The 24,773-nt window shown below is 42.5% G+C and overlaps 1 protein-coding gene across 11 annotated transcripts in view; it reads right to left on the minus strand.

Moving 5' to 3' along the window:
* Positions 1 to 547: 547 nt before the first annotated feature.
* The window catches only part of LOC143940418 (E1A-binding protein p400-like), a 303,118-nt gene continuing 278,892 nt past the window's right edge, over positions 548 to 24,773 (minus strand). For 3 of the 11 annotated variants that reach the window (XM_077461754.1, XM_077461753.1, XM_077461744.1), the window contains 4 exons: positions 20,450 to 20,580; positions 12,378 to 12,572; positions 5,005 to 5,082; positions 548 to 4,773 (listed from right to left, as the gene is read on the minus strand). In XM_077461754.1, coding sequence (XP_077317880.1) covers positions 4,498 to 4,773; positions 5,005 to 5,082; positions 12,378 to 12,572; positions 20,450 to 20,580 — 680 coding nt within the window. In that variant the 3' untranslated portion in view covers positions 548 to 4,497. The remainder of the gene's footprint in view (positions 4,774 to 5,004; positions 5,083 to 12,377; positions 12,573 to 20,449; positions 20,581 to 24,773) is intronic. The other 8 variants (XM_077461755.1, XM_077461746.1, XM_077461745.1 and 5 more) reach the window with 7 other exon arrangements.

Below are 24,773 nucleotides of genomic sequence, written 5' to 3' on the forward strand. Positions count from 1 at the left end.
ACCTGTGAACAATTAACCCCTCCCCTAAATTGGCAGGAAGAAAGAGAAAAAAATGCTGTTTAAAAAGTGTCAGAAAAAAGGTCTTTTAAAAACTGCTAGCAAATGTATCAAATAAAGGAGGAGAGAAAAATAAATAAAACACCCCCAAAAACAACACTTGCAAGCAGAAGCAGTCAAGCAGAAGCAGTCAAAGCACAACTCCTGGTTATTAACTCTCCACTTTAGTTCAAAAACCCACTTGTGTTCACAAAATCCACATGCAAGCCACCATCAGGGAGCACATTAGTTTACATGAATGAGAAGTCCTACAAAAAGAACAAAAAACTATTTTCCTTTAACACATCCTTGCTCTGCATTATGATGCAAGTCTCTGACTTTTGCAGACTTTTTAGTGCTGCTTTATGAAAGCTTTCTGCAATAACTATATTCTCCATCTTCAGGTTTCAGAAAATCACTGCACGTTCTCATCACATCTTTTGCAGTTCCCTGCCTGAAAAATGAGACAACTGGACAGATTTTGAAATAAAGCATTGCAACACCAGAAAAATACTTATGAAAAATGTACATTTTATTACACCAGCAATGTGCTATGCATCACTCACTATGGTTCTACAGCACGTACAAATGTGTTTTTCATAATCTATGTACATTTTGAACACAGTATGGTTCAAGGAAACCAAAACTTTACATTTTCACTGTCAGAAGACCTAGAAGATAATGTAGATGGACCCAGCAGTGAAAGGGTGGTCATTGTATTTTAAATTATACATATATATATATATAGATATTTAAAAACAAAACAAAAAACTATTTCACTGTAAAAAACAAAAAAAAATGTCTCAACATATAACACATTCATGCACATACAAATAAAATGTGGAAAACAGCAACGTAGGAGGGATCTTCTTCTAAGATAGACAGCAAGGGGTTGATTTACTAAACCTGGAGAGTGCAAAATCTGGTGCAGCTGTGCATAGTAGCCAATCAGCTTCTAACTTAAGCTTGTTCCATTAAGCTTTGACAAAAAACGAACATGAAAGCTGATTGGTTTCTATACAGAGCTGCGTCAGATTTTGCACCCTCCAGTTTTAGTAAATCAACCCCCAAGTGTCATTCAACATATCAGTCCTGGAGATAGAACTGCATTCATATTAATCTCTTTTATGTAAGAAAACTTACCAATTTGGAGTATAAAGTGGCACAGTAAACTTGGGAAATGCGTAGGTGCTTAGCATATTGTAAAAGTAAATATAAACCCAATCATTAGCAACCGCGGCAATAGCGAATGCAATGATTTTTTTTCTAAAGCAACAAAATGGTCATGTAACACACAACAAATAAAGCACTATATTTCATTAAACTAACCTAACAAACACAGACAGCTACTTTCTAAACATTAAAAATGTGCAAACATAAGACTGGTATACCGCTTACTTTGTAAACCATGGACAGGGAATTTCTGCAGATGAGCAAATTGCACAGAAAATATGTTTTTTCGTTTTTAAATTTATGTTTTACATTCAGAAAAAAAAAACTTGAAGCTGCCTTTTGTACAGAAAAACACACAGTGCTTAAGGCCTTATGGATGTTGTTGAACTGCAGGAAGACACAGGGTGTGTAATCCCCTAGTACACAGGTTTCATTTTGGTTATGACAACAGAGATATAAAGAGAATCTATTATAAAACTATTAGCTGTGTACCATCTTGTTCAATTCTGAATAGTGCGAGGAAAGCAGCTTCTTACTACTATGAGAACATATAGTAGGATGAGATATTCCCAAAAGTGCACAACCTATAAAACAATACACATATGTACACAAACAAATAAAAACTGTGCAAGCAAATCTTTAAAACAAACTAGGTTACGAGGGATTAAAAAAAAGTGCAAAATGTAAAAGAAAAAGTGTAACATCAGCTGTACATTTACTTCAATTCATTGGGTTTCATAGAGCAGCTAATTCTGTATATATTGTGTATATGTCTGTATATTATCATACTGTCCTATAGCAGCAGAAAAAAGCTGGAAAGCACTTCCATTAAGTGAACAAAAGACCTGTCCTCAGCATAAACTATTAACCCTCTTGCAACATGATTCTAGCTGTACTGATTCAAAATGAAAAGACAAGCTAATGTTGGACTTGTGCTCAAACCTTAACACTGTGCTGTTGCAACAGCCTTCCTGAAATGGGTAAAAAAATGAGTAATAGAAGGGATAAAATGTGATACCTTTTCTGGAGAAAATACTGGCCCCATGCTCCCTTCAGTGCTGGCTATATGTGTGAAAGCCCATCAATGCGTTGATATTATCTTTGCTGGGTTGATTCGTTTTCAGTAGCATTCACAAGCCTACATACCCTAGGCCTTTGGACAAGTGTCCAGCAGTGAGAGGAACCAGATGCAGCATTTTCTCCAGGAAAAGAACTTCAACTCCTCTACTTTTTTTCCCCTATTTTCATAAGACCATTAAAAGTGAACCCCAGTCAGAACATTTGTATAGTATTAGATAGGGAGCGCAAGGGTTAGAACATCTGTCAGGTTTTTATTTCTATCTGGTTCTCTGTTTGGGAAATTAATTCTAAATTCTAATGTAATCAAAAGTAAAAAGCTAAAATTTTCCAGTTGTCACCAGGACAGAGGTGAATGGGAAATCTCCCAATGGGGACATACTGTATGTTTCAGGAACAACTGGGGACACTTTCGGTGGAGATGGGGAAAATGTCTTCCCACTTCCTGTGCTGTCTTCAGGACAAATAGTAAAGAGGAAATCTCCCCAATGGATACACAAGCAGCAATAAAAATCTTTGAGAGGTTGTAAATCTTTCTTTCCACTCTACCCAAATAGAGAATAAAAGCTCTGCCTGGAGTTCAGCTTTAACATAGTGTTATGTTACGATTTTAGTATAGGTCCACTTCAAGCATTGCCTCAGGCTAAATATGAATTCATTTGTTGCTTCTGACCTCCTCTGCAATTACACAGAGAATCTCAGCATTACCTAACCTAAAAGCTTATCCTATTGCATTGTATGCATGGCAAACTGAAGATGTACATATCAGAGTTCCACATACCCCGTCAGTATACTTGAAATGTTGTACCACAGCACCACATTTAACTGACAGGATATCTGAAATTACAACTATTTCTTGCCTCAGAGCTTAACCTCACCGATCTGCAAAACACCCTAAATTACAAGATGTGATTTTTAGCTTGCTTTTAATTAAAATAAGAATAATAAAAAAATAATTCAGAGAGAAGTTTAATGCAAGACGAGAACAGGAGAATTTATGTTATAATGCAGTACTAGCGGGAGCATGCCCCCTTCTCCTCTACTGTCAACATAATGGCCATTGTCATTAGATTAGAAAGCCTAACCCTACTATTATAGTTTATTCCTCATAAAGCCAGTCAAAGATGGCTCAAATCCCAGGCTGGTTCAGCAGGGACAGGCCGACATTTAAACCATCTATGGGCAGGCTGATTGTACCCAAGTCAATCCATCAATCGTCTTTGGTACAAAAAGCATGCAGATTTTTACTTGCGAATATTGCCAGCGGTTATAGCTGCTAGCAATAGTCACTGTGTTCTCCAGGCAGGGATGGCTCCCATTGCTAGGAGAACACAACTGCCCCGCGGGAGGAATTCCTCCATGAACAATGACCATGTTGATTGGGGGACCCACGATAAATGCTAAGTGGGCCCATCTCCGTTTAACAAGGTCCGATGAATTGGATGCTGTTGACTAGTGAGGGTGCAGGTCAGGTAAAGGTTCATCCAGATACAATGCACGATGTAGAAGCAATAAGATAGTCCAGACATTGCTATCTCTTATTCAATCCCAATTTTCTCAGTTGTCACTAGAACAGAACAGGTGACCCCATTGGTTACTACACAGATGTACCAGTAACAATGAAATATAAATGAAGTTGAGGAACCACATAAATTTACCACACTGAACAGGAGATGCTTTGTGATGCAATGTAAACATGCACTCAGATGAAAGACGTGGGAGATGAATCTTCCATGTTATTACAATGTTTCACTTTGTGTACCTTCCCTTTTTAAGTTCTACAGCAATATACCCCAACACTAAGCTAAAAACAAGATAAAACACTTTGACAAATGACAGAGTTTGAGAACTAAAAATTTAAGCTTAAATTCTTCACAAATGCCTTGGTGCAAAAAAGTGAGACAGAAATCCACAAAGAGGAGATCTAAAATGGCACTGTATTTTTCTTCCCATATAAGTAACATCTCTTTGAAATAAAACAGTCCATGACATCTGTGGGACCTTCATATCCCTTTCTTCATATCCCTTTCTTCATATCCCTTTTCTTCACATTCACAAAAAAGTCACTAAATATTTTTTTTTCTTTAGATGAATAAAACACTTTGTCAGACATGACAGACAACATGTATAGGAGTTCTTAGAGGTTTTCATTTAGAGGGTGCAACACATTTTGGAAATGCTTCTTAATTTCTCCACCTCTCACATGTTTTTTCAGCTGGGCTTCGTGGGAGCCTTGATCCGCACAGTAGAAGCTCTGACTTGAAGCTTTGCTTGCTGGTTTTGGCCTTCTGCTGTCCCTGTGGATGCTGGGCTCTGATTGGATTGAGCTTGGAGCTGTGGTGAAACCGCTGCTGACATCACAACCTGCTGCTGTTGAAGGAGTTTCTGCTGAACCACCTGGGCTGCAGCTGACCCTGTAGGCAATACCTGAACCTGCTGCTGGCCTGTTGCTGTCGCTTGTGTCAGTGTTACAGTTTGAGGCTGGACCTGTAGTAGATAGCATGTGATACATTTTAGACTTCTAACTGGTTAAAACATATACAGAGATTTTGTGTATAAGAAGTATAGTGCACATCTGTAGTTTTTTTCCCTTCCCATTTTAATAATTAGAAGAAAAAGATCCTTGATTGCTATATCCTCACAGTAAACTCCAATTGTTATACACTTCTTGAATGAGAGTGGGCAAGCACCTCAATCACATCTCCTGTACCTACTGACCTGCTGAGAGGCTGGAACCATCTGTGGGATATTTGCCACTGATGCCTGCTGTTGGACCACCTGAGGAAGCTTTGCAACCTTGGAAAAAATGATAGGAGCAAAAAATGGAATCAACTCAAATAGTTACATATCACAACACTAAAAACACTAGCATATCTATTGTTATAAACCACATTAACACAAGGCAACACAGGTTACAATATTCATACTATGGTAACACCATCCAACAGGAACACAGTATAACATACTGTATGTCATACAGGTTTAGTAACCAGAGTTGTAGGACCAAATTGTAAACTGAAGGGTCAAAAGTAAACTTGTGCTAAGGCCATGCTAAACAAAGCAGCAGAACTATTTTTTTTGTAATCAGATTTTCTTTTGCTAATTTTTCAAACATTTTTTTATCCAGAGCAAGTCCGGATATAAATATAGGTAGCATTGCGGTAATAACAAGAAAAAAGATGCAGCTTCATGTTTGACAGACTATATGACAATTTCTCACAGCTATTACAGACTTAAAAAATGAAAACAGAGTATTTTATACAAGACAATATATCGCACCATAGAACCAGCAAGACCATATAATGTTGAATTGCATTGTGTAGATAATAAGTGTGCCTCTCAAAGGCAATATGTTTGTTCAGTTCACGTATACACTTATCTATTGAGGGGGGTGTTGAGGAAAATAGGATTTTTAAAACAGCTTACCTGTAAAATCCTTTTCTTTGAGGTACATCAAGGGACACAGAGCCATAGTACCTACTATGTGGGTTAAATAGGCCACCTTCAGGTGCTGGACACTTGTATGCCCTAAATTAAAAAGTGTCCTCCCTATATAACCCCTCACACTGGTGGGAGTACCTCAGTTTTGTAGCAAAGCAATACACGTGTATACCAAAGAAGGGAGGGACCTCTGTGTCCTGTGATGTACCCCGAAGAAAAGGATTTTACAGGTAAGCTGTTTTAAAAATCCTATTTTCTTATCGTACATCACGGGACACGGAGCCATAGTACTTACTATGTGGGATGTCCCATAGCAATGGCACCTGAAGGGAGTGAGACACAACAAAATTAGGGCACCAAGAGACCAGAGAACTTATACTGTAGCCTGCAGTACACTGCAACTGAGTCGCTATCCTCATGACCTCTCACATCTACTTGATAGAATTTGGTAAATGTGTGGACTGAAGACCAAGTTGCGGCCTTGCATATCTGAGCCAAGGAGGCTTTGTGATGCACTGCCCAAGAAGCACTATCAGCCCTAGTGGAGTGTGCTTTAATATGAAAAGCAGGAATTTTCCTCTTTAAACCATAGGCTTGAACAATCACTTGACAAATCCATTTAGAAATAGTAGATTTTGACGCTGTCTGTCCTCTTTTAGGACTGTCTGACAACACAAACAAAACATCTGTTTTACGAATCTGAGCGGTCACTTTCAAATAGACCTTGACTGCTCTCACCACATCAAGATAATGTAGTGATTTTTCCTTCAGAGAGCGAGGCTCTGGAAAAAAGGAAGACAGAACAATAACTTGGTTTAAATGAAAACCTGATACTACTTTCAATAGGAATTTAGGATGAGGTCGTAATACAACTTTATCTTAATGCAGAATCAAATATGGCTCTTTACAAGAAAGAGCAGCCAACTCTGATACTCTTTTAGTAGAAGATATGGCAACCAAGAAAACAAATTTCCTTGTCAAGAGGACCAAGGGAATATCTCGAATAGGCTCAAAAGGCTGCATTTGTAAAGCCGATAGGACTAGATTTAAGTCCCAAAGGTTCAAGGGGGATCTAACTGGGGGATTAATCCGTGTTACCCCCTAAATAAAGTTATGAACCAGAGAATGTGAGGCAAGTGGTCTTTGAAAAAACACTGATAAGGACGACACCTGACCTTTGATAGTACTCAAGGCCAGCTTCATCTCTAATCTCATTTGTAAGAATTCAAGAATCCTACCTATGGCATATTTTCTGGGGTGCCAACCCTTGGATTCACACCAGGAGACATATGCCTTCCAGACTCTATAGTATATGATTCTGGAGGCCGGCTTCCCAGCATTAACCATAGTAGAAACTATTGAAGTTGCCAGCCCATAGTCCTTTAGAATGTGGGTCTCAATAGCCAAACTGTCAAATTTAGTGTTTGTAAGATAGGATGGAATACTGGACCTTGCGAGAGAAGGTCTGGCCACAGTGGTAGGGTCAAAGGGTCCCCTACCACCATTTTTATGATCTCGGCAAACTAAGATCTTCTGGGCCATGCTGGGGCCACAAGAATCACCTCCTACCCTTCTTGCTTGATCCTGCGGAGAAGCCGCAGAAGAAGCAGAACAGGAGGGAACGCATAGATCAGTGAGAACTGATCCCAAGGAAAGACCAAGGCATCTGTTCTGCATGCCATCAGATCCCTTGTCCTTGGCAAAAAGTTGTTGATCTTGTTGAACCTGGACACAAACAGATCCACGCCCGGCACTCCCCATTTTTGACATATTGACAGAAAGATGTCAGGATGAAGGGACCATTCTCCTGGGAACAATTGTTGGTGACTCAGGTAGTCCGCCTGCCAATTCTCTATCCCTGGAATGAAAATTTCTGATAGGCAAGGAATGTTGCTTTCTGCCCAAGAAAGAATATGATTCACCTCTCTCTGGGCCGCACAACTTCTCGTGCCCCCTTGGTGATTGATGTAGGTCACTGCTGTAGAATTGTTGGATTGAATCCTGACAGGATAATTCCGTAGTCTGAGCATCCAGGCCTCTAGGAACAGGCGTACTGCCTGAATTTCTAGAATATTGATGGGCAAGGTCCTCTCTAAGATGGACCATTTCCCCTGGACAGATGCTTCTTCCCGGACTGCTCCCCAGCCTAAAAGGCTGGCATCTGTTGTTACGACCTTCCAGGTGATTGGCAGAAAGGATTTACCTTTTTAAAAATTCTTGGATATCAACCACCAATTGAGGCTCTGACACACACTGGGGGATAAATGCATTGGAAAGTCCAGAGCATGGACCTTCTTGTTCCAAGTAGATACGATCCTGTTTTGTAGCAGTCTCGAATGAAACTGCGCATAATGAATGGCCTCGAAAGAAGGCACCATCTTTCCCAACAATTTCATGCAAAGACGAATAGAAGGGTTTTCTTTGATTTGACCAGCTGGATCAGTTCCTTTATGGAACTGATCCTTTCCTGGGGCAGAAACACCCTCTCTTGAGCTGTATCTATGATCAGCTCCAAGTACTGCAATCTCCATGAAGGTTTTAAGGAGGATTTTTCTATGTTGAGAATCCAAGCTAGGTCTTCCAGGTAGCTGACTGTGGTGACTAAAGTTTGGTTTAAGCGGGCTACTGCAGGCTAGTATTGTTATACCTTTGGCCCTTAACCTGGCTAAAAGAGGAGCCAGGATATAGTTGCAGTAGCCAGTCCGAAAGGTAGAGCTACAAACTGAAAGTGACGATTTTCTACCTCGAATTGCAGAAATTTCTGATGAGCGGGGAAAATCGGCACATGGAGATAAGCATCCTTGAGGTCGACTGACGCCAGAAGTTCTCTTCCTTGTAGGAAGGAGACATCAGATTGACTCCATGCGAAAGGAACGGATGTTTAAAAACCAATTTAGATGTTTGAGATCTAAAATGGGTCAGACATCCCCGTTTGATTTTGGAACTATGGATAGGTTTGAATAAAAACCCAGCCCTTGCTCTTCCAAAGGGATCTCTAATATCACCCTTTGAGATAAGAGATGATCCAGAGCTAGAGAGAGAGAATTATTTTTCATTGGATCTTTGGGAATGTTTGATCTGAGAAAACGAGGATATGGGAACTCTCGGAAATCTAGTTTGTAACCTAGAGAAATTGAGGAAGCCACCCATCTGTCTTGACAATGTTCCTGCCAGACTCTAGAAGACTGCAGAAGCCTTCCCCCAACCCAAGTGAGCAGGGGCGTTCCTTCATAAGGAGGCTTTAGTATTTTGTTTTGTGGGCTTTCTCCCCCAGGTCCTCTTTTGGCCCTGGGACTGACCGAGAGGTTTACCTCTAGAATCTGACGGTGGAGGCCGTTGAGACTGCCTGGAGGCAGCTGCCCCTGGCACTGAAGAAATACGTTTAAAAGTAAAATGTTTAAACTTTTTTTTGATCAGTAAAAGGGAACTTTTCCCATTAGAAATTCTTTGGATATACTTATCCAGATCGTCTTTGAACAATCGCCCACCATGAAAAGGGAAACTGGCCAAGAGATTTTTGCATGGCGCTTCGGCTGACCAATTTTTCAACCATAGGATTCTACGCACATGTACCAGCCCTAGCATAAGCCGTGAGGCCTGGAGAATGGAATCTCTCATAGCATCTACTGTGAAACACAATGCTTCTGATATACTGGCCAAATCCTGGGCCTGCTGATCAGGAATAATTTTGAGTACATCTCTAAACTGGTCCATTAAGGACTGACATACTCCGATCGTTGCCACAGCAGGTTGAATGACTGAACCTGCGAGAGAAATATAGTTCTTAAAAACGAATTCCAACTTCTTCTTCTGTTGGATCCTTTAACATCTGAGCATTGTCAACTGGCCAAATCAGGTTTTTATTTACAGAGGATATAGCAGCGTCAATTGCTGTAATCCCCCATTTTTTATAAAAGTCTTCCTCCATAGGATAAAGTATAGCAAACTTCTTTGAAGGGAAAAATTGTTTATCTGGGTGCTCCCATTCAGAATACATAAGCTTCCTTAGCCACGCATGGATAGGAAAAGAATGATCAGATTGGGGAGGCTTTAGTGAATCCAAACCAGACGTGGGCTCATCAACTGACTGCGCTGCTGGCAGCGAAAAAATAGAGCCGACCAACCCAGTGAGAGATTGTACCAACAATCTTTCCTGCGGACCTCATATTTCTGTATTAGGTTCCTCAGACGCAGAGACGTTAGCCTCTTCTCTTGCTCCTTGCTCCTCAGAATGAGGGTCCTGAGCAATGGACGGGGACCAGCTTCGCTTAGTCCCATTCTGGGATGCAATTTTGCATCAATTGTTTGCTCCAAGCTTAAAATGGATGAAGAAAAAACTGTGTAATATACATAGGGCCTGCAGTGTTAAGAGCAGCTGTAACATTTGTCCCTCCTAATGGCTCACTCTGATCAGCCATATCACTCTCAGGGGATGATGACATCTTTTTTGAGATGTTTCTAGGCTGCCATGTGACTGTAGTAGTCTTACTAGAGCCCCCTTTTGAGGTGTTTTTTACACCCCTTCCGCTCATCGCCCGATGCACAAAGCAGAGGTACTATCAGAAGGAGTGCATCAACTGCCTGAACAATTGTCCAGCTTAATTGCTACTATTAATGCTCAGCCTGATGATTTAAATATGTCAAAGGGAATGCCTGTGTCACCAAACCTTTTAAAAACCACCTCTGCTCCTGTGTCCTTCCAGCAGCAGGAACACACACAATGGTGCCTTTTTTAAAAGCCTCCCTTCCTATGCTGGACGTTGAAGGACTCACACGCAGCACTAAGCCCCTCCCCCTCCGCTGTCTACGGCCCCTCCTATTTAAAAAAACAAAACGCTTTTCCTGCGCTGCTGACCCTACAGAGGATCCCAGGCAGAGGCCAGCAAGGCTAGGGGGGGAGCTGGAAACCGCCGAGCGGCGTCCATCTGTGCCGTTTTTTTTTTTTAATGCCGCTTTTTTCCCCCGAGAAGAGGAGAGGGGAGAAAACAGGTTGCACATGAGGCGTCTGATGGGGAGAGGACTCCCACGCAGGCTTACCGGAGGACTTGCTGCTGTTTGGAGGAGGAAGAGCTTTCTGCTTCCTGGATCACATCGTGGCTTTCTGAGAAGCTCAATACAGCCCCCAGTGGTGACTACATAGGCATGACAACATCTACAATTTTAACCACTTCCCGACCAGCGCACGCCGATGTACGTTGGCAGAATGGCACGGGCAGGCATATTGGTGTACAGGTACGTCCAATTTTAAATGCCGCCCTGCCATCGCGAGCGCGCCACCGGCGGCGTGCTCGCATGCCGGTCAGGACCCCCGTGAGTCCGGTCCCGGGTCCCGCGGACTCGATCGTCTCATGGGGCGGCTGAACTGGGCGATGCCGTTGTAAACAGCATCTCCCCGTTCTGCCTAGCAACAAGTGACGCTGATCTCTGCTCCATGTGATTGGAGCAGAGATCAGTGTTCACTAAAAGAAAGCCCAGCCCCCCACAGTTAGTAACACACCCCTAGGAACACTTAACCCCTACACTGCCACCCACTGGTTAACCCCTTCAATGCCAGTGTCATTTGCACAGGAATCACTGCATTTGTATAGCAGTGATTGCTGTATAAATGACAATGGTCCCAAAAATGTGTCAAAAATGTCCGATGTGTCCGCCATAATGTCGCAGCCGCAATAAAAATCGCCGCCATTACTAGTAAAAAAAAATAATTATTAATAAAAATGTCGTAAAACTATCCCCTATTTTGTAAACGCTATAACTAATGCGCAAACCAATCCATAATCGCTTATTGCTTTTTTTTAACCAAATATATGTAGAAGAATATGTACCGGCCTAAACTGAGGAAAAAAATTTTTTTTTATATATTTTTGGGGGATATTTATTATAACAAAAAGTAAAAAATAATGCACTTTTTTCTAAATTGTCGCTCTATTTTTGTTTATAGCACAAAAAATAAAAACCGCAGGGGTGATAAAATACCACCAAAAGAAAGCTCTATTTGTGGGAAAAAAAGGACGTCAATTTTGTTTGGGAGCCCCATCGCATGACCACGCAATTGTCAGTTAAAGCGACGCAGTGCCGAATTGCAAAAAGTGGTCTGGTATTTGGCCAGCAAAATGGTCTGGGGCTGAAGTGGTTAAAGTAAACATTCATGTGGTAAATAAACAGACCCAATCTTCACATTTCATGGTGGGTTCCGATAAACCTTCAGGAGAGGGGATCCTAGAGGAAACCCACTATCCTGGGCCTGCAACAGCACCCTGCCAGTAAAACTTTATGGCCTCACTACCTAAAATACTGGATCCCGAGGTCCAGCCTTTGACTCACTCCCCTTCCTCTCATGTGACAAGGCTAGTGCTTGGTGATTGGCCTTCCAGGCACACAACACTGCCACAAAGGGGCAGGGAGAGAGTGTGTAACCCTGTGTAAGTATAGCCTCATAACCTGACATTTACACAGGGGTTCTTATGTCAAACCTGGGGGCTAACAGAGTGGTAGGGCAACAAAAGGAAGGTACGCGTGGGCAGCAAGTGGGACCACATGTGTGAGTATGTGTGCACCTATTGTCACACTGAGAGAAAATTGTGGGCAGCACAGCAATTGGCCATCCCAGGTCAGTTGCCATCTATAGTGAAATGAAAGACATCAGTTACCTGTACCTGAATCTGCGCCTGTACCTGCTGTGCTCCAGGTGACTTTTGAGACTGAGTAATTGGGGTGGTCAGGAACTGGGTTTTTATGGCTGGCTGAGTGGTATATGTCAACTTCTGCTGTTGAGTTGCTTGTTGCTGCTGCTGTTGTTGTTGCTGCTGCTGAGTTTGGACGGTAACTTGCTGGGCTGTTATCTGCTATAAAGAACAAAGACGTAATTTAATTGCATTAAAATTTCTGTTTTGTTACCCGGATTAAAAATAGTATTGAATTTCTACTTAGGCCGCGTACACACGCGGGGACTGTTCGCCCAACTTTGTCCGCTGAACAGTGTTTCGGCAAACAGTCCGCTCGTGTGTGGGCTTTCAGCGGACAGTTTCAGCGAACAGTCTGCTGAACAAGGTTTTTCGGAAATTCCGAAAAACTGTCCGCTGAAACCTTGTTTCAGCGAACAGTTCCCTCGTGTGTAGGCTTGTTCGACAAACTAAGTTCCGCGCATGCTCAGAAAGGCTTTACACGCCGAAAGTTATAATGCAGTGTATAGGACGTCGTATTTTTCGTCCCGTCGTACGTGCCGTTCACGTCATCGCGCACGGTTTCAGCAAACTGTTCGTACGTCGTGTGTGGCCATGTCCGTCCATGCTAATTTTGAGCGGACTGTTTGCCGAAACTGTTTGACGGACAAAGTTGGGCGAACAGTCCCCGCGTGTGTACGCGGCCTTATAGTTAAAATGCTACTAAAGGTAAAAAAAATAACAAACGTGTTCTACTTACCAGCTCTGTGCAATGGTTTTGCACAAAGCAGCCCAGATCCTCTTTTTCTGGGGTCCCCCGTTGGTGCTACTGGCACCTCCCGCCCGAGTGCTATAGGGGCACTCATGTGTGCTCGCTCCCAAGCCCTGCTCTGTGTGTCTTATGGTCTTATTGGTCCTCCCTCCTCATTGAGCCAATGAAGGAGCAGAAAGATGGGAGAGCAGCTGCTCTTGTGCACATTTCTGGATTGAGATGGCACTCAGGCAAGCACTAGGTGGAGAGAGGGGGGGGGGGCTGTATACCTTCAGCCTCTAGAATCACTTTAATCTTTTACAGATTCAACAAAGCTACCTAGTCAAATGAGTCTCCAATAAACCAGACTCGCCTCCTCCATACCAAGCTGCACACCTTTAGAAATAATATTGCCAAAAGCTCATTTAAGGGCATGTTACTGCAACTGTGCTACGAGGTGTAACTACAACTACAACAGCCCATGCAATGGCTTCAGCAGCACAAGGGGTCAATGTGGTCAAATAATGATTTATCTAGAACGCTTTTTTTACTGGGATTGGAATTACAGTGTTCTGTAGATATGTCACTAAGCAGTCAGAAAAAATTTCAAGAGCTGGTGATAAAATCAGGAATAAACAGATGCTTTAAAGCGGAGTTCCACCCACACAAGTCAGCAGCTACAAAAAGTATAGCTGCTGACTTTTATTAATTGGACACTCACCTGTGCCACAGTCCAGCGATGCGGGCAAATTATGCCCCACTCCTCTCTGCAGCACCGGCATTGTCACTGCGGGCGTCCAGCTGTGGCTTCACAGTTGGGCATGCACTGTGCATTCGTGAGCCGCGCTGCGCACTGTGACTGGCTGGGCAATTATCTGGGATCTGTGACATTTTCCAGATGATTGCAGAGAGGGAGGGGGAGAGGTGTATCTGCTCTCCCCCCAAAAAATGACAGGTCAAATGTGGCATGTCAAGGGGTCACCTTCACTTAAAGCGGAAGTTCCATTCTACAATGACACACATTCCAGATTATTTTAGGATGTTGAAAAATTATGCAATTTACAGTCACTGCCCTGCACACAATTATCCCTCAAAATACTGAGACTGATTACACTTGGAGTGTTAATGTATTTAGGATAGATGAAAAGGTTGGTATAGCATTCATCTTTGGTTGGAAATAGTTTGCATAAAGTATAACAGACATTGGTAAGCTAAATTCATTAATCCCTGCTTCATTGAAAAAAAAGTCTACAGCCACTCTTTGTTAATGGGGAAAAAAAAGGAATTATTTTACAAGGCAAGGTTGAGTAAACTATCTATCCAGCCAGTAAGTCTGTTATGTAAGGACTTCCTTTAACAGAACAAACTGTTCAGTAGGTAGCAGTTAAAGGAGTGAGACAAACCATTTAACATTGACACACTTGTATAAAATATAAACTGAGATGCTTTTTTATAGCAGGCTCCATATATCCCAGTTCCCCAAAAATAAACCCTACCCTGAAAATAAGACCTAGCTGCAAAGCCTTACCCCAAAAATAACCATGAGGTAAAGTCGTTGTAAAAAAATTGAATCCGTTTTGCAAAAAGACTATATAATGTGCAGTGTGTCTCCTTTTGTAACTTTATTGTGGAAAATACCTTACTTACAGCACCACTGGGCACTCACGTGACCCTTCGGAGATCTTCTCTCTCCGGCTGACGTCAGTGGCCTCTCCCTTTGCAGTGTTCAGAGCAGGGCTGACATCAGCGGAGATGTCGGCCCCTCCCTCTGCAGTGTTCTGAGCGAGGAAGAAGAGCTCCGGCAGGTCACGTGATCACCCAGCGTAACTGAAAATAAGGTATTTCCACAATAAAGTTTCAAAAGGAGACACTGCACATGATATAATCTTCTTACAAAATGGAATACAAAATTTGACAATGACTTTAACCAAGGAATATTTTCGAGATTACGGAATGTCATAATGAAGACAGGGGGACACAGGAACATTTTTAAAAAACATTGTATTGTTTTATTCCAGGTTTTTTAGGACATACAGAGGGGTAAATTACAAAGCACAAGCACTGTGCTATAATGCTTTGGCAGTAATATTTCTATGACTTTACAACCACTTTAAATACTGTAGCGACATAGGTCAGAAAGCAGCACTGTCAGTACACTTTTTTTTTTTCAATCAGATAGTTTTTTTCCCGCAACCCCCCCCCCCCCCGCTTTCTCATGGGAAACACACAGGTCCTAGGAGATAGTGGGGACCACTTACGACGTGCATCATGACCCACGCATGCACACTAGGGAACCAGGAAGTGAAGCCAGAACGCTTCACTTCCTGATTCCCTCAATGAGAATGGCGGCTTCGGCTGCCGATATCGCTGGACCCTGGGACAGGTAAGTGCCCATTTATTAAAAGTCAGCAGCTGCAGTATATGTAGCTGCTGGCTTTTAATAATTATTTTTTTTAGGTGGACTCCCTCTTTAATTAAATATATATACACTTGTAGCGCCGGCTCCCGAAGAGCACACGCTGCCACTTGCGGCAGGCATTGAAAAATTGTCTAGTTGGGTGCATTAAGGTTACTTTCTCTCTGAACCAGCCCAGTGGGAGTGTAACTCTTGCTATGCCTTCTGGGAGAGGATACTTAAGGTGCGGATGTCACGTGTTTCAGGGTTTCCGGTCCAGAAGTATGTTCTGACTGCATGGTCCTGGTCCTCCTGACCAGCCCCCAGGACTTCCATGGCCTGGGGTGCGGATCCACCTGACTTGAAACTGAAAGGAGGGTTCGGAGGTGGTCCGGTGCCATCTCGGTTAGTGGAGAGGCCCAGCAACTGTGAAGTTATCCAGGGGAGGACTATTTGGGAGAAGGCCACGCAAGGGTTGGCTTCTCAACAAGAGCCTGGAAAAGCTGAAGGACCTAAGTGAATTGAATCTCGTGTGGTTTCGCCGGACCGGCTGCAAGATAGTGGTACCACACGAGTGTTCTACAAGCTTTCAAGTTTCCCTCAAGTGTTCTATAGCAAAGTCTGTGGCAGAGACTTATTCCTGACTCAAGTACCCTGTTGGCTGCTAGGCCTGGTGAGAGAAGGACTATCCAATTAGGGTGAGGATCCAGTTGTGAATGGCTATTCTCTGGATTTATTCAAAGTGAGAGACTGTTTCATATGGAATTTAACATTAAGAGTACCTGGACTTTTCACCTAAACCCTCTGATACTATGTTGAGAGATTGTGTTACTAACTGTTTTTTGCAAATTAAAATCCCTTTAAGTGGATCTGTAGTCAGTCTCTGCAGTTTTTGGGCCATCTACCTCGGGAAACCCCTATATGCATATGAGTTGAAGAAGGTAAAGGTAAGCCCAATAAATTCAGCCGCTCTTTCGGAGGTCAGTGCTACACACTTATGCTTATCCCCCTCTTGTATCATTATTAGCTTTCTTCAGTATCATTAATTCACTCAACTGATTGTTCAGACAAGTTGGAGACTAGCCACCAATGCCAAATTTTTAGGAATTTTTTAGAGCTCCTCCTATGTTTATATGTCAAGTCGCCCCACCATAAATTAAGATTAATTAATTGAGAATATTTTGATATCCATTTTTGTAGTATAGGTTTGCGAGCCATATACATACAGTATCTCACAAAAGTGAGTACACCCCTTACATTTTTGTAAATATTTTATTATATCTATTCATGTGGCAACACTGACGAAATGACACTTTGCTACAATGTAAAGTAGTGACTGTACAGCTTGTATAACAGTATACATTTGCTGTCCCCTCAAAATAACTCAACACACAGCCATTAATGTGTAAACCGCTGGCAACAAAAGTGAGTACACCCGTACGTGAAAATGTTCACATTGGGCCCAATTGGCCATTTTCCCTCGATAATGTCATGTGACTCGTTAGTGTTACAAGGTCTCAGGTGTGAATGGAAAGCAGATGTGTTAGATTTGGTGTTATCGCTCTCACTCTTTCATACTGATCACTGGAAGTTCAACATGGCACCTCATGGCAAAGAACTCTCTGAGGATCTGAAAAAAAGATGGCCTAGGCTATAGGAATATTTCCAAGACCCAGAAATGGAGCTGCAGCATGGTGGCCAAGACCGTACAGCAGTTAAAAAGGACAGGTTCCACTTAGAACAGGCCTCATCATGGTCGACCAAGGAAGCTGAGTGCGTGCTCAGTGTCATATCCAGAGGTTGTCTTTGGGAAATAGACGTATGAGTGCTGCCAGCATTGTGGCAGAGGTTGAAGGGGTGAAAAGATATAGTAAAAATATTTACATAAAATGTGAGGGGTGTACTCACTTTGTGATATTCTGTAGTTCTCAGCCACATCACATGCATTTCAGCAGGGGGGGCTGCCTTCCGCTTTAATCGCTAGCAAATCTATTTTTGGTTCAAAGTGAATTTGTGAGAAATATAGCGAATTTAAAATATCAAAAACACCCTCCCAGTATCGATGCAGACTAGGACATCACCACAGCATATGTATAATTGTACCTGTATCAGTAGTAACCCTTGGACAGTTTTGTGTGTCTGCTTTACCCCAAGACTGTAATTTTAAAGGGGTATAGTGGGATCTATGAATAATAAATAACCAAGTTAAACATTGTGGGGAGGATAAGGAAACTTCAAATAGATTCTTCAGAGCTTGTTCCCACTCTTTGTCACTAAGTGTGTCTAGATCCCTACACCACCGCCCCAAGCTGTTCTTGTGTGGATTCGTTTTAACTATTGTTAGTCCCTGTTTAAAGCATTTTACAGATACAGTCAGAGTTAAAATTGATGAAGAATTGTATTTTAATAAAAAAAAAAAGCCTTGCTTGACTCTGCAAAGCGTACCATAGTTGTAGATATTGAAAAAATGCTTTATTAGGCAAATTATATCTTTCTGACAGTTTATCAAACACCACATTTAAAAAAAATTGGCAAAGAAGCAAAATTTCAGCCTTCTTCTATAAATCAAAATGTTCAAGCTTTGCAAACTCAGGCAATGGAAAATGGTTCCATATAGGCATATACTGGGTGTATCCCTCATATTCAGTGTCTTTTTGAATAATAGTCCATATCTTATGTATTAAATTAAATGTAGGATAACTACCTTTACTATATAAATGATAAGCTACTATTAGCTGTACCAGTGGATCTATCGGCAGCTGAGAGAGTATAATTTGCTGCATGGGATCCTTATAATCTATAACATTCCATCCATTTAATTGCTGAAGTTGGGATACTAGATAATACAATCTGGCATTTGGGACAGCCAGACTTCCCTCATCTTTAGCCAACTGAAAAATTTCCAATCTAATCTGGGGATGTTTATATCTCCAAATAAGTTTTCTGAACAGGGTGTCGATTTGTTTAAAAACTTTCCAAGGGAGCCATTCTGGACAGTTATGCAACAAATATAATAATTGTGTCATCCATATCATCTTTATCAAATTTTCTATACCTATTACTCCAAATTTTCCTTACTTGCTTAAATCACTTAAATAATGGGAATAAATTCCTCTCCACATATGTATTTACTTGTGATGTGACTTATACGCTTAGATATTTAAATGTGGAAACTACAGCTGTTTAGGAGGCTGAATTTGGCAGACTGGTCACCAGGGAAAATAACTGACTTATCTCAGTTAATTGTAAAGCCTGAGAAGGAGCCATATTAATTAGAGACATCACTGCCTTCAAAGAGGATAGTTTGCCTCCCAAAAATAAAAGTGTATCATCTGCATATAGGGCAATCTTATCCTCTCCTAAGGGTCTAATAAACTCAATAATATTCAATGATTGGCAAATAGAGGCAGCTAATGGTTCCAATGCCAGTGCAAAGAGTAAAGTTGATAATGGACATCCTTGTCTTGTTTCTCGTTGCAGTGGAAAAGGAGCCGATATATATCCATTTACCTGCACCCATGCCACCGGTGCAGCATAAAGAAGTTGTATCCAATTTATAAACTGAACTCCAAAGCCATAAATAATCCTATTCTATGCTTTCAAAAGCTTTTGCCGCATCAAGCGACAATATAGCTCTATTGCCCAGATATACATGGGACCTGCAGGTTGAGAAATAGATGCCTTATATTCAATGCAATAGATCTATTTGGAATGAAACTAGATTGATTACACTATCTTAGATATTACCTTCGTCAACATAATGGCTAACACTTTTGCCAATAACCTAACACCCAATGTAAGTAATAGAATTAGGCGATATGAGTCAGGATTATTAAGAGTTTTATATGGTTTCAACAATACTATAATAATTGCTTCATATATAGAGGGTGGAAGGTGACCACATTTCAATGCTGTATTAAATAACTCTAGTAATTCAGGCAACAAACCAGTTCCATAGACCTTATAGTATTCCCCCAGTAACCCGTCTACCCACGGCGCCTTATTATTAGGCAGATTAGCAGAGACAGATTTGAGTTCCTCCAATGTCAAGGGCTGATCCAACATCTCCCTATCAGCTATCGGCTGAGCTCCAATTCATTCTCCTTATAGGATACTTTACTACTATACAAGGGGTTAGAAAAATCAACAAACGCCAATGAGATCTCCGACGTACCGTATTTATCGGCATATAACATGCACCTTTTCCCCCCGAAAATCGCGGGTGTGTGTTATACGCCAACAGCGTACCTGAGAGGGGAAGGAGGGGGACGAGTGTCGCCGGAAATCACAGAGCCGTCATCTTCTTTCTACTCGGCTCTCAATCGGCGCACACGTCCCACACACAGTCCCGTCTCAGCCACCGGCTTTGGACTAGTGTTCTGTCTATCACAGGAGCTGGTCCAATGCCGATGGCGGGACTGTGTATGTGACTGCCGACTGAGAGCTGAGGAAACAGATGATGGCTCGGTGATGTCCTATGAGAGATGGTGAGCTGCATTGAGGGGGCAGATGGGCGCAGATTAGCACAGAACAGGCTAAAGATATGCACAGACCAGGCTACAGATATGCACAGAACAGGCTGCAGATGGGCACAGAACAGGCTACAGATGGGCACAGAACAGGCTACAGATGGGCACAGAACAAGCTACAGATATTCACAGAACAGGCTGCAGATGGGCACACAAAAAAACGTCTCTCTTAAATTGGGGTGCATGTTATACGCCGATAAATACGGTAGTTTGCTCGGTTTCAAATGAAGAAACTTGTAGTTCTACTACTTGTGCCATTAGTTTCTGTGCTTTTGCTATTGCTGCTAAAAGATGAAACTTGTTTAAATGATTAAATAAACTTAATTAAATAAACACAAGCATGACCTACATACAAAGTGGACTGGTGAGTGTAGAAACGCATTACCTTCTGTTGCTGAACAGCAGCCTGTGCAGGAGTGGCCCCTGACTGTAGAGCTTTTTGCTGCTGTTGTTGTTGCTGCTTTAGTTTTAGAAGTTGCTGTACATTTAGGGGTTGAGCAACCACTGTCTGCCCACCTGCAGGACAAAAAAACAAAACAGTGCTGCGCAAACTATATATCACAATAAATGGACCTATCATTAGGCTGATAGCCTTCCCATGTATATTAAAAAAAAAAAAAAAAAAAAAAGATTGTTTCTCTTTTACTGTGCTAAAAATAATGGAACATGAGCACCTTAAATAAAGTTCCATCCCTGTACTGTACCTGAATTGAGATAAAGGAAGCAGAACAACACAACTGCGGTGTTAGTAAACAGAAATAATGGCCTACATAGGCAAGAAGTAAATATGGCTGCCTCAATCTACATACAACTTTACAAACTAGTATTAAGATTTCAGTAATGGCCACACCTTCTTTTAAAACCCATTCTAGCCAAAGCTATACATTTTTAGTTTTGGATAGAATGAGGGAGGGGTTTTTATTGTTGCCTGTGAGTCCACTGGCGAGAATTCCCCCCACTGTGTGTCTCACGAACACTTCTGTGAAACTAGAAATAGAAATAAGAGACCAGGGGTCACTGGGACATGAAGGTACAGACAGCAAATAAAGACATACAGTGGTACTAAGCTTTCCCCACTGTACTAGAAAAACTCCATGGGTTGTAGGCGTGTACCTTTAGGTGACTGGACACTGACAACGCTTTAGAGGACATGCCCCCTGGGAGCCTTCCCTATAACCCTACTCCACGAGTCCTCAATTTTGTAAAAAAACAATTGAGAGCAAACCAAGCAATGGAACGCAGGGTGGCCTGCGCCCTATACTGTACTCCAAGGAACGGGATTTACTGGTAGTTCAAAATTCCTCTTATTCTAATCATACAGTACATGGCACAGGCACAATATACATACACCATGAGACATCCCCAAGCAATGACTAGGAAGGGTGTGCAACAATGAGGCAAACAGAACTGTGACAACAAGGGTCAGAAGATCCAACCCCAGAGAGCCGCTTTGAGCACCTTGTGGCCAAAAGCTGTTTCAGCAAAAGATTGGACGTCCACTTGGTAAAACTAGAGAAGACCAGGTGGCTGCCTTACAAAACTGGACTACAGAGTCGAGGTCCAGAAAACAGGACAAAGTCTGAATACAGCAGTAGACTTTATGTATACTCTAATGGCTTTGACTTTGTTGAGGCAATGTAGAGGACTTTTCTTAGGATGCTTAGGAGCAGGGCATAAGGATGGGAGGACAACAATCTCACTGTGGTGGAATGCCAGGACACCTTTTGGAAGTAAGAACGGGCATAACAGCTTTGGGCATAAGACAGTCTTGTTACTGTGAACTAGGAGCACATGCTTTTTACAGGTAACAGCTGCCAGTTCAGAAACATGTCTAGCAAACGTGATAGCAACTAAGAGCTACTTTGCATGAGAGAACCTCTAGAGGAATATCTCTAATAAGTTCAAATGGTGGTTTCTGCAGGGCAGAGAGAACCAAGTTGAGATCCAAACGAATTAAAGGGTGCTGGGGGGGGGGCTTAATATGAGGTACACCTTGAAGAAAGGTTTTTACAAGGGAGTGCAATGCCAGAGGCCTTTAGAAATGAATGGATAAAGCCAAGACCTGACCTTAAGAGCACTAAAGTGGTTGTAAACGCTTACATATACCCAGTGAAGTGACTGGCCACAGGTGATACACAGAGATGAAACAAATCCTCCTATTTAAGTTGTACCTGTGTCATGGTTATGCATTAGAGTTCATCTGCTTACCTGTCTGCATGTGTTCATTTCTAGAGACCAGCCGAGCTTCACCTGACTGCTTTTATATCCTTCCTCTGGCATGGCTCCACCCTAGCTCCTATCAGACAACTCTATATTAACCTTTGCACTGCTAGCCTATCCTGCTGATCAACCTTTGTGTGTTAGCTTCCTGTTTCCTGCCGTGTGCTCTGCTACTGTTTTCCGTTACCGACTTTGGCGTGTTTTGACTATCCCTGTTTGCCTGTGACCCTGACCTTTTGGCGTGTACCCGACTATTCTTGTCTGCTTGCGGCCCCGACCTTGGCTTGTCATCCCTATCCTCCTGTTGCCTACTGTGGGTGTGAGCTGGGGGACCCTGGGGGTCGCGACCTGGAGCCAGTTGCAGCCAAGTCCATCCTCACCACTCGAGGCTCTGGTGAACACCTGCTGGCTCTTAGACTCCGTGCCCCAGGGAATCTCACGCTCTAACCCCAGTGGGATTTGTCCCCCGTCTGCAGCAGTCAGCCGTAGGGTCCACAACCTTGCGGTGCACCCCTAACCCTACGGGGTGCATCTGTCACCTGGGCTCTAGGTGACCTGACAACCTGCCTGTCTACACCCCTCTCTTCTCTACATCCAAAGTGCAAAATTTTAAAGCTTGTCTAAGAGTTAAAAAAAAGGGGGGTGGGGAGCTAAAGTTAAACTGCAGAGCACAGTGAGGAAAGCTCTGAGAGCTGATTGGAGGAAGAGACACACCCCCTTCACACAGCTCACAGTCAATCAGCTGGAGGTCCCTCCCCTATCACAATTTTTTTTTCTTGGCGTCAGGAAAACATGTCTGAAGTGAGTCATGCTGACAGAGGAAGCAGCAGACAGAATAGACACTTAGGGGGTTATTTACTAAAGGAAAATCCACTTTGCACTGCAAGTGCACTTGAAAGTGCACTTTGAAGTGCAGTCGCTGTAGAACTGAGGGGCACATGCAAGGAAGATTAAAAAAAACAGCATTTTAGCTTGCACATGATTGGATGATAAAATTAGCAGAGCTTCCACTCATTTTAGATCTACCCCTTAGATTTAGAGCGACTGCACCTCCAAGCGCACTTGCAGTGCAAAGTGGATTTGCCTTTCGTAAATAACCCCCTTAGTGTTTTTAATTGAGTACACACTATAGAAGGATATGCCTTGTTCATATTTCAGGTCTGAGGTTTACAACCACTTTAAGACTGACTTCTGGTCAAGGTCCAATTTCAGGAAGGCCAGAATGGGAGGTATAGAATAATCTCTATGTTAGGAATGCCTGTGTTCACACCAGGCAAAATAGGATTTCCAGGTCAAATCATATATCTTCCTAGAGGAGGTTTTCCTTGCTTTTAGCAGGGTAAGAATCACGGACTCAAGAAAACCCTCTATCCTTTAACACCTGGGTTTCAACAGCCATTCCGTCCAAACATCTAAATCCAAAAAGGGCAAAGTGCCTTTAGACCTATATCCCTCATAGGTCTAGAACTGAAGGCGAGAGGTTTTAATACACTGTGGTGGGGCATGTGTTCATTTGTCATTTGGGGTGGAGCACTTGGAGAAGTTTTTGGTATTTTCACTAGAGATCTTTAAAGCAGAGACTGTGGATGGTATAAAACATGTAATCGTGGTGGAGCACTGGAGAATTTTTTTTTTACTAGAGACTGATTATTCACATATATTTGCACATGTCGATGGTGTGATGTATAAACATATAAAATGAAAATTGGGTGCATATAATAATATATATAGGGGCGAGTGGTTTCAATAAGTTTATTTATAGACATATATATTTGTTAGGGCACATAAGTCACTTGTTTTAGGTTTGCAAATATTGAGAGTAGTGCGGCACTCACTTTATGATTTAGGCTGGGTTCACACTGGTACGACAAATGCTCAAACACAAAGAGCTTATGTCGCATGACGTGTGAAAATCAATGTTTCCCTATAGGAGTCATCTTAACTGGTCCGGCACAAGTCGGTTAGACTTTGAAAATGCTCCCTGCACTACTTTGATCCGACTTTGATCCTACTTCAGCCCATTGAATATCACTGAAGTCGGATCAAAGTCAGATCGCCATCTTCACTGATCTGACTTTGGCATGTGATTTGTGCTCTGATGATCTTGAAGGGGAACTCCCCGCCAAATAAAAAAAAACATCATGGGTTCCCCCTCCAAGAGCATACCAGGCCCTTCGGTCTGGTATGGATTTTAAAGGGAACCCCCACACCGAAGAAACAGTGTGCGCCCCCCCCCCCCCCCCCAAAAAAAATCCATACCAGACCCTTATCCGAGCACACAGTCCGGCAGGTCAGGAAAGGGGGCGGGACGAGCGACTGCACCCCCCAGAACTGTACCAGGCCGCATGCCCTCGACATGGGGGTGGGTGCTTTGGGGCAAGGGGGGCCCTGTGCCCCCTCACCCCAAAGCACTTTGTCCCCATGTTGATGAGGACAAGGGCTTCTTGCCACCTACTTATGCTGACATGGGGTGGTGTCACTGGGTGATG

This window comes from Lithobates pipiens, unplaced genomic scaffold (genome assembly GCF_037356315.1).
Source record: "Lithobates pipiens isolate NorthernLeopardFrog02 unplaced genomic scaffold, aLitPip1_a1.2 Scaffold_3, whole genome shotgun sequence".
NCBI lineage: Eukaryota > Metazoa > Chordata > Amphibia > Anura > Ranidae > Lithobates > Lithobates pipiens.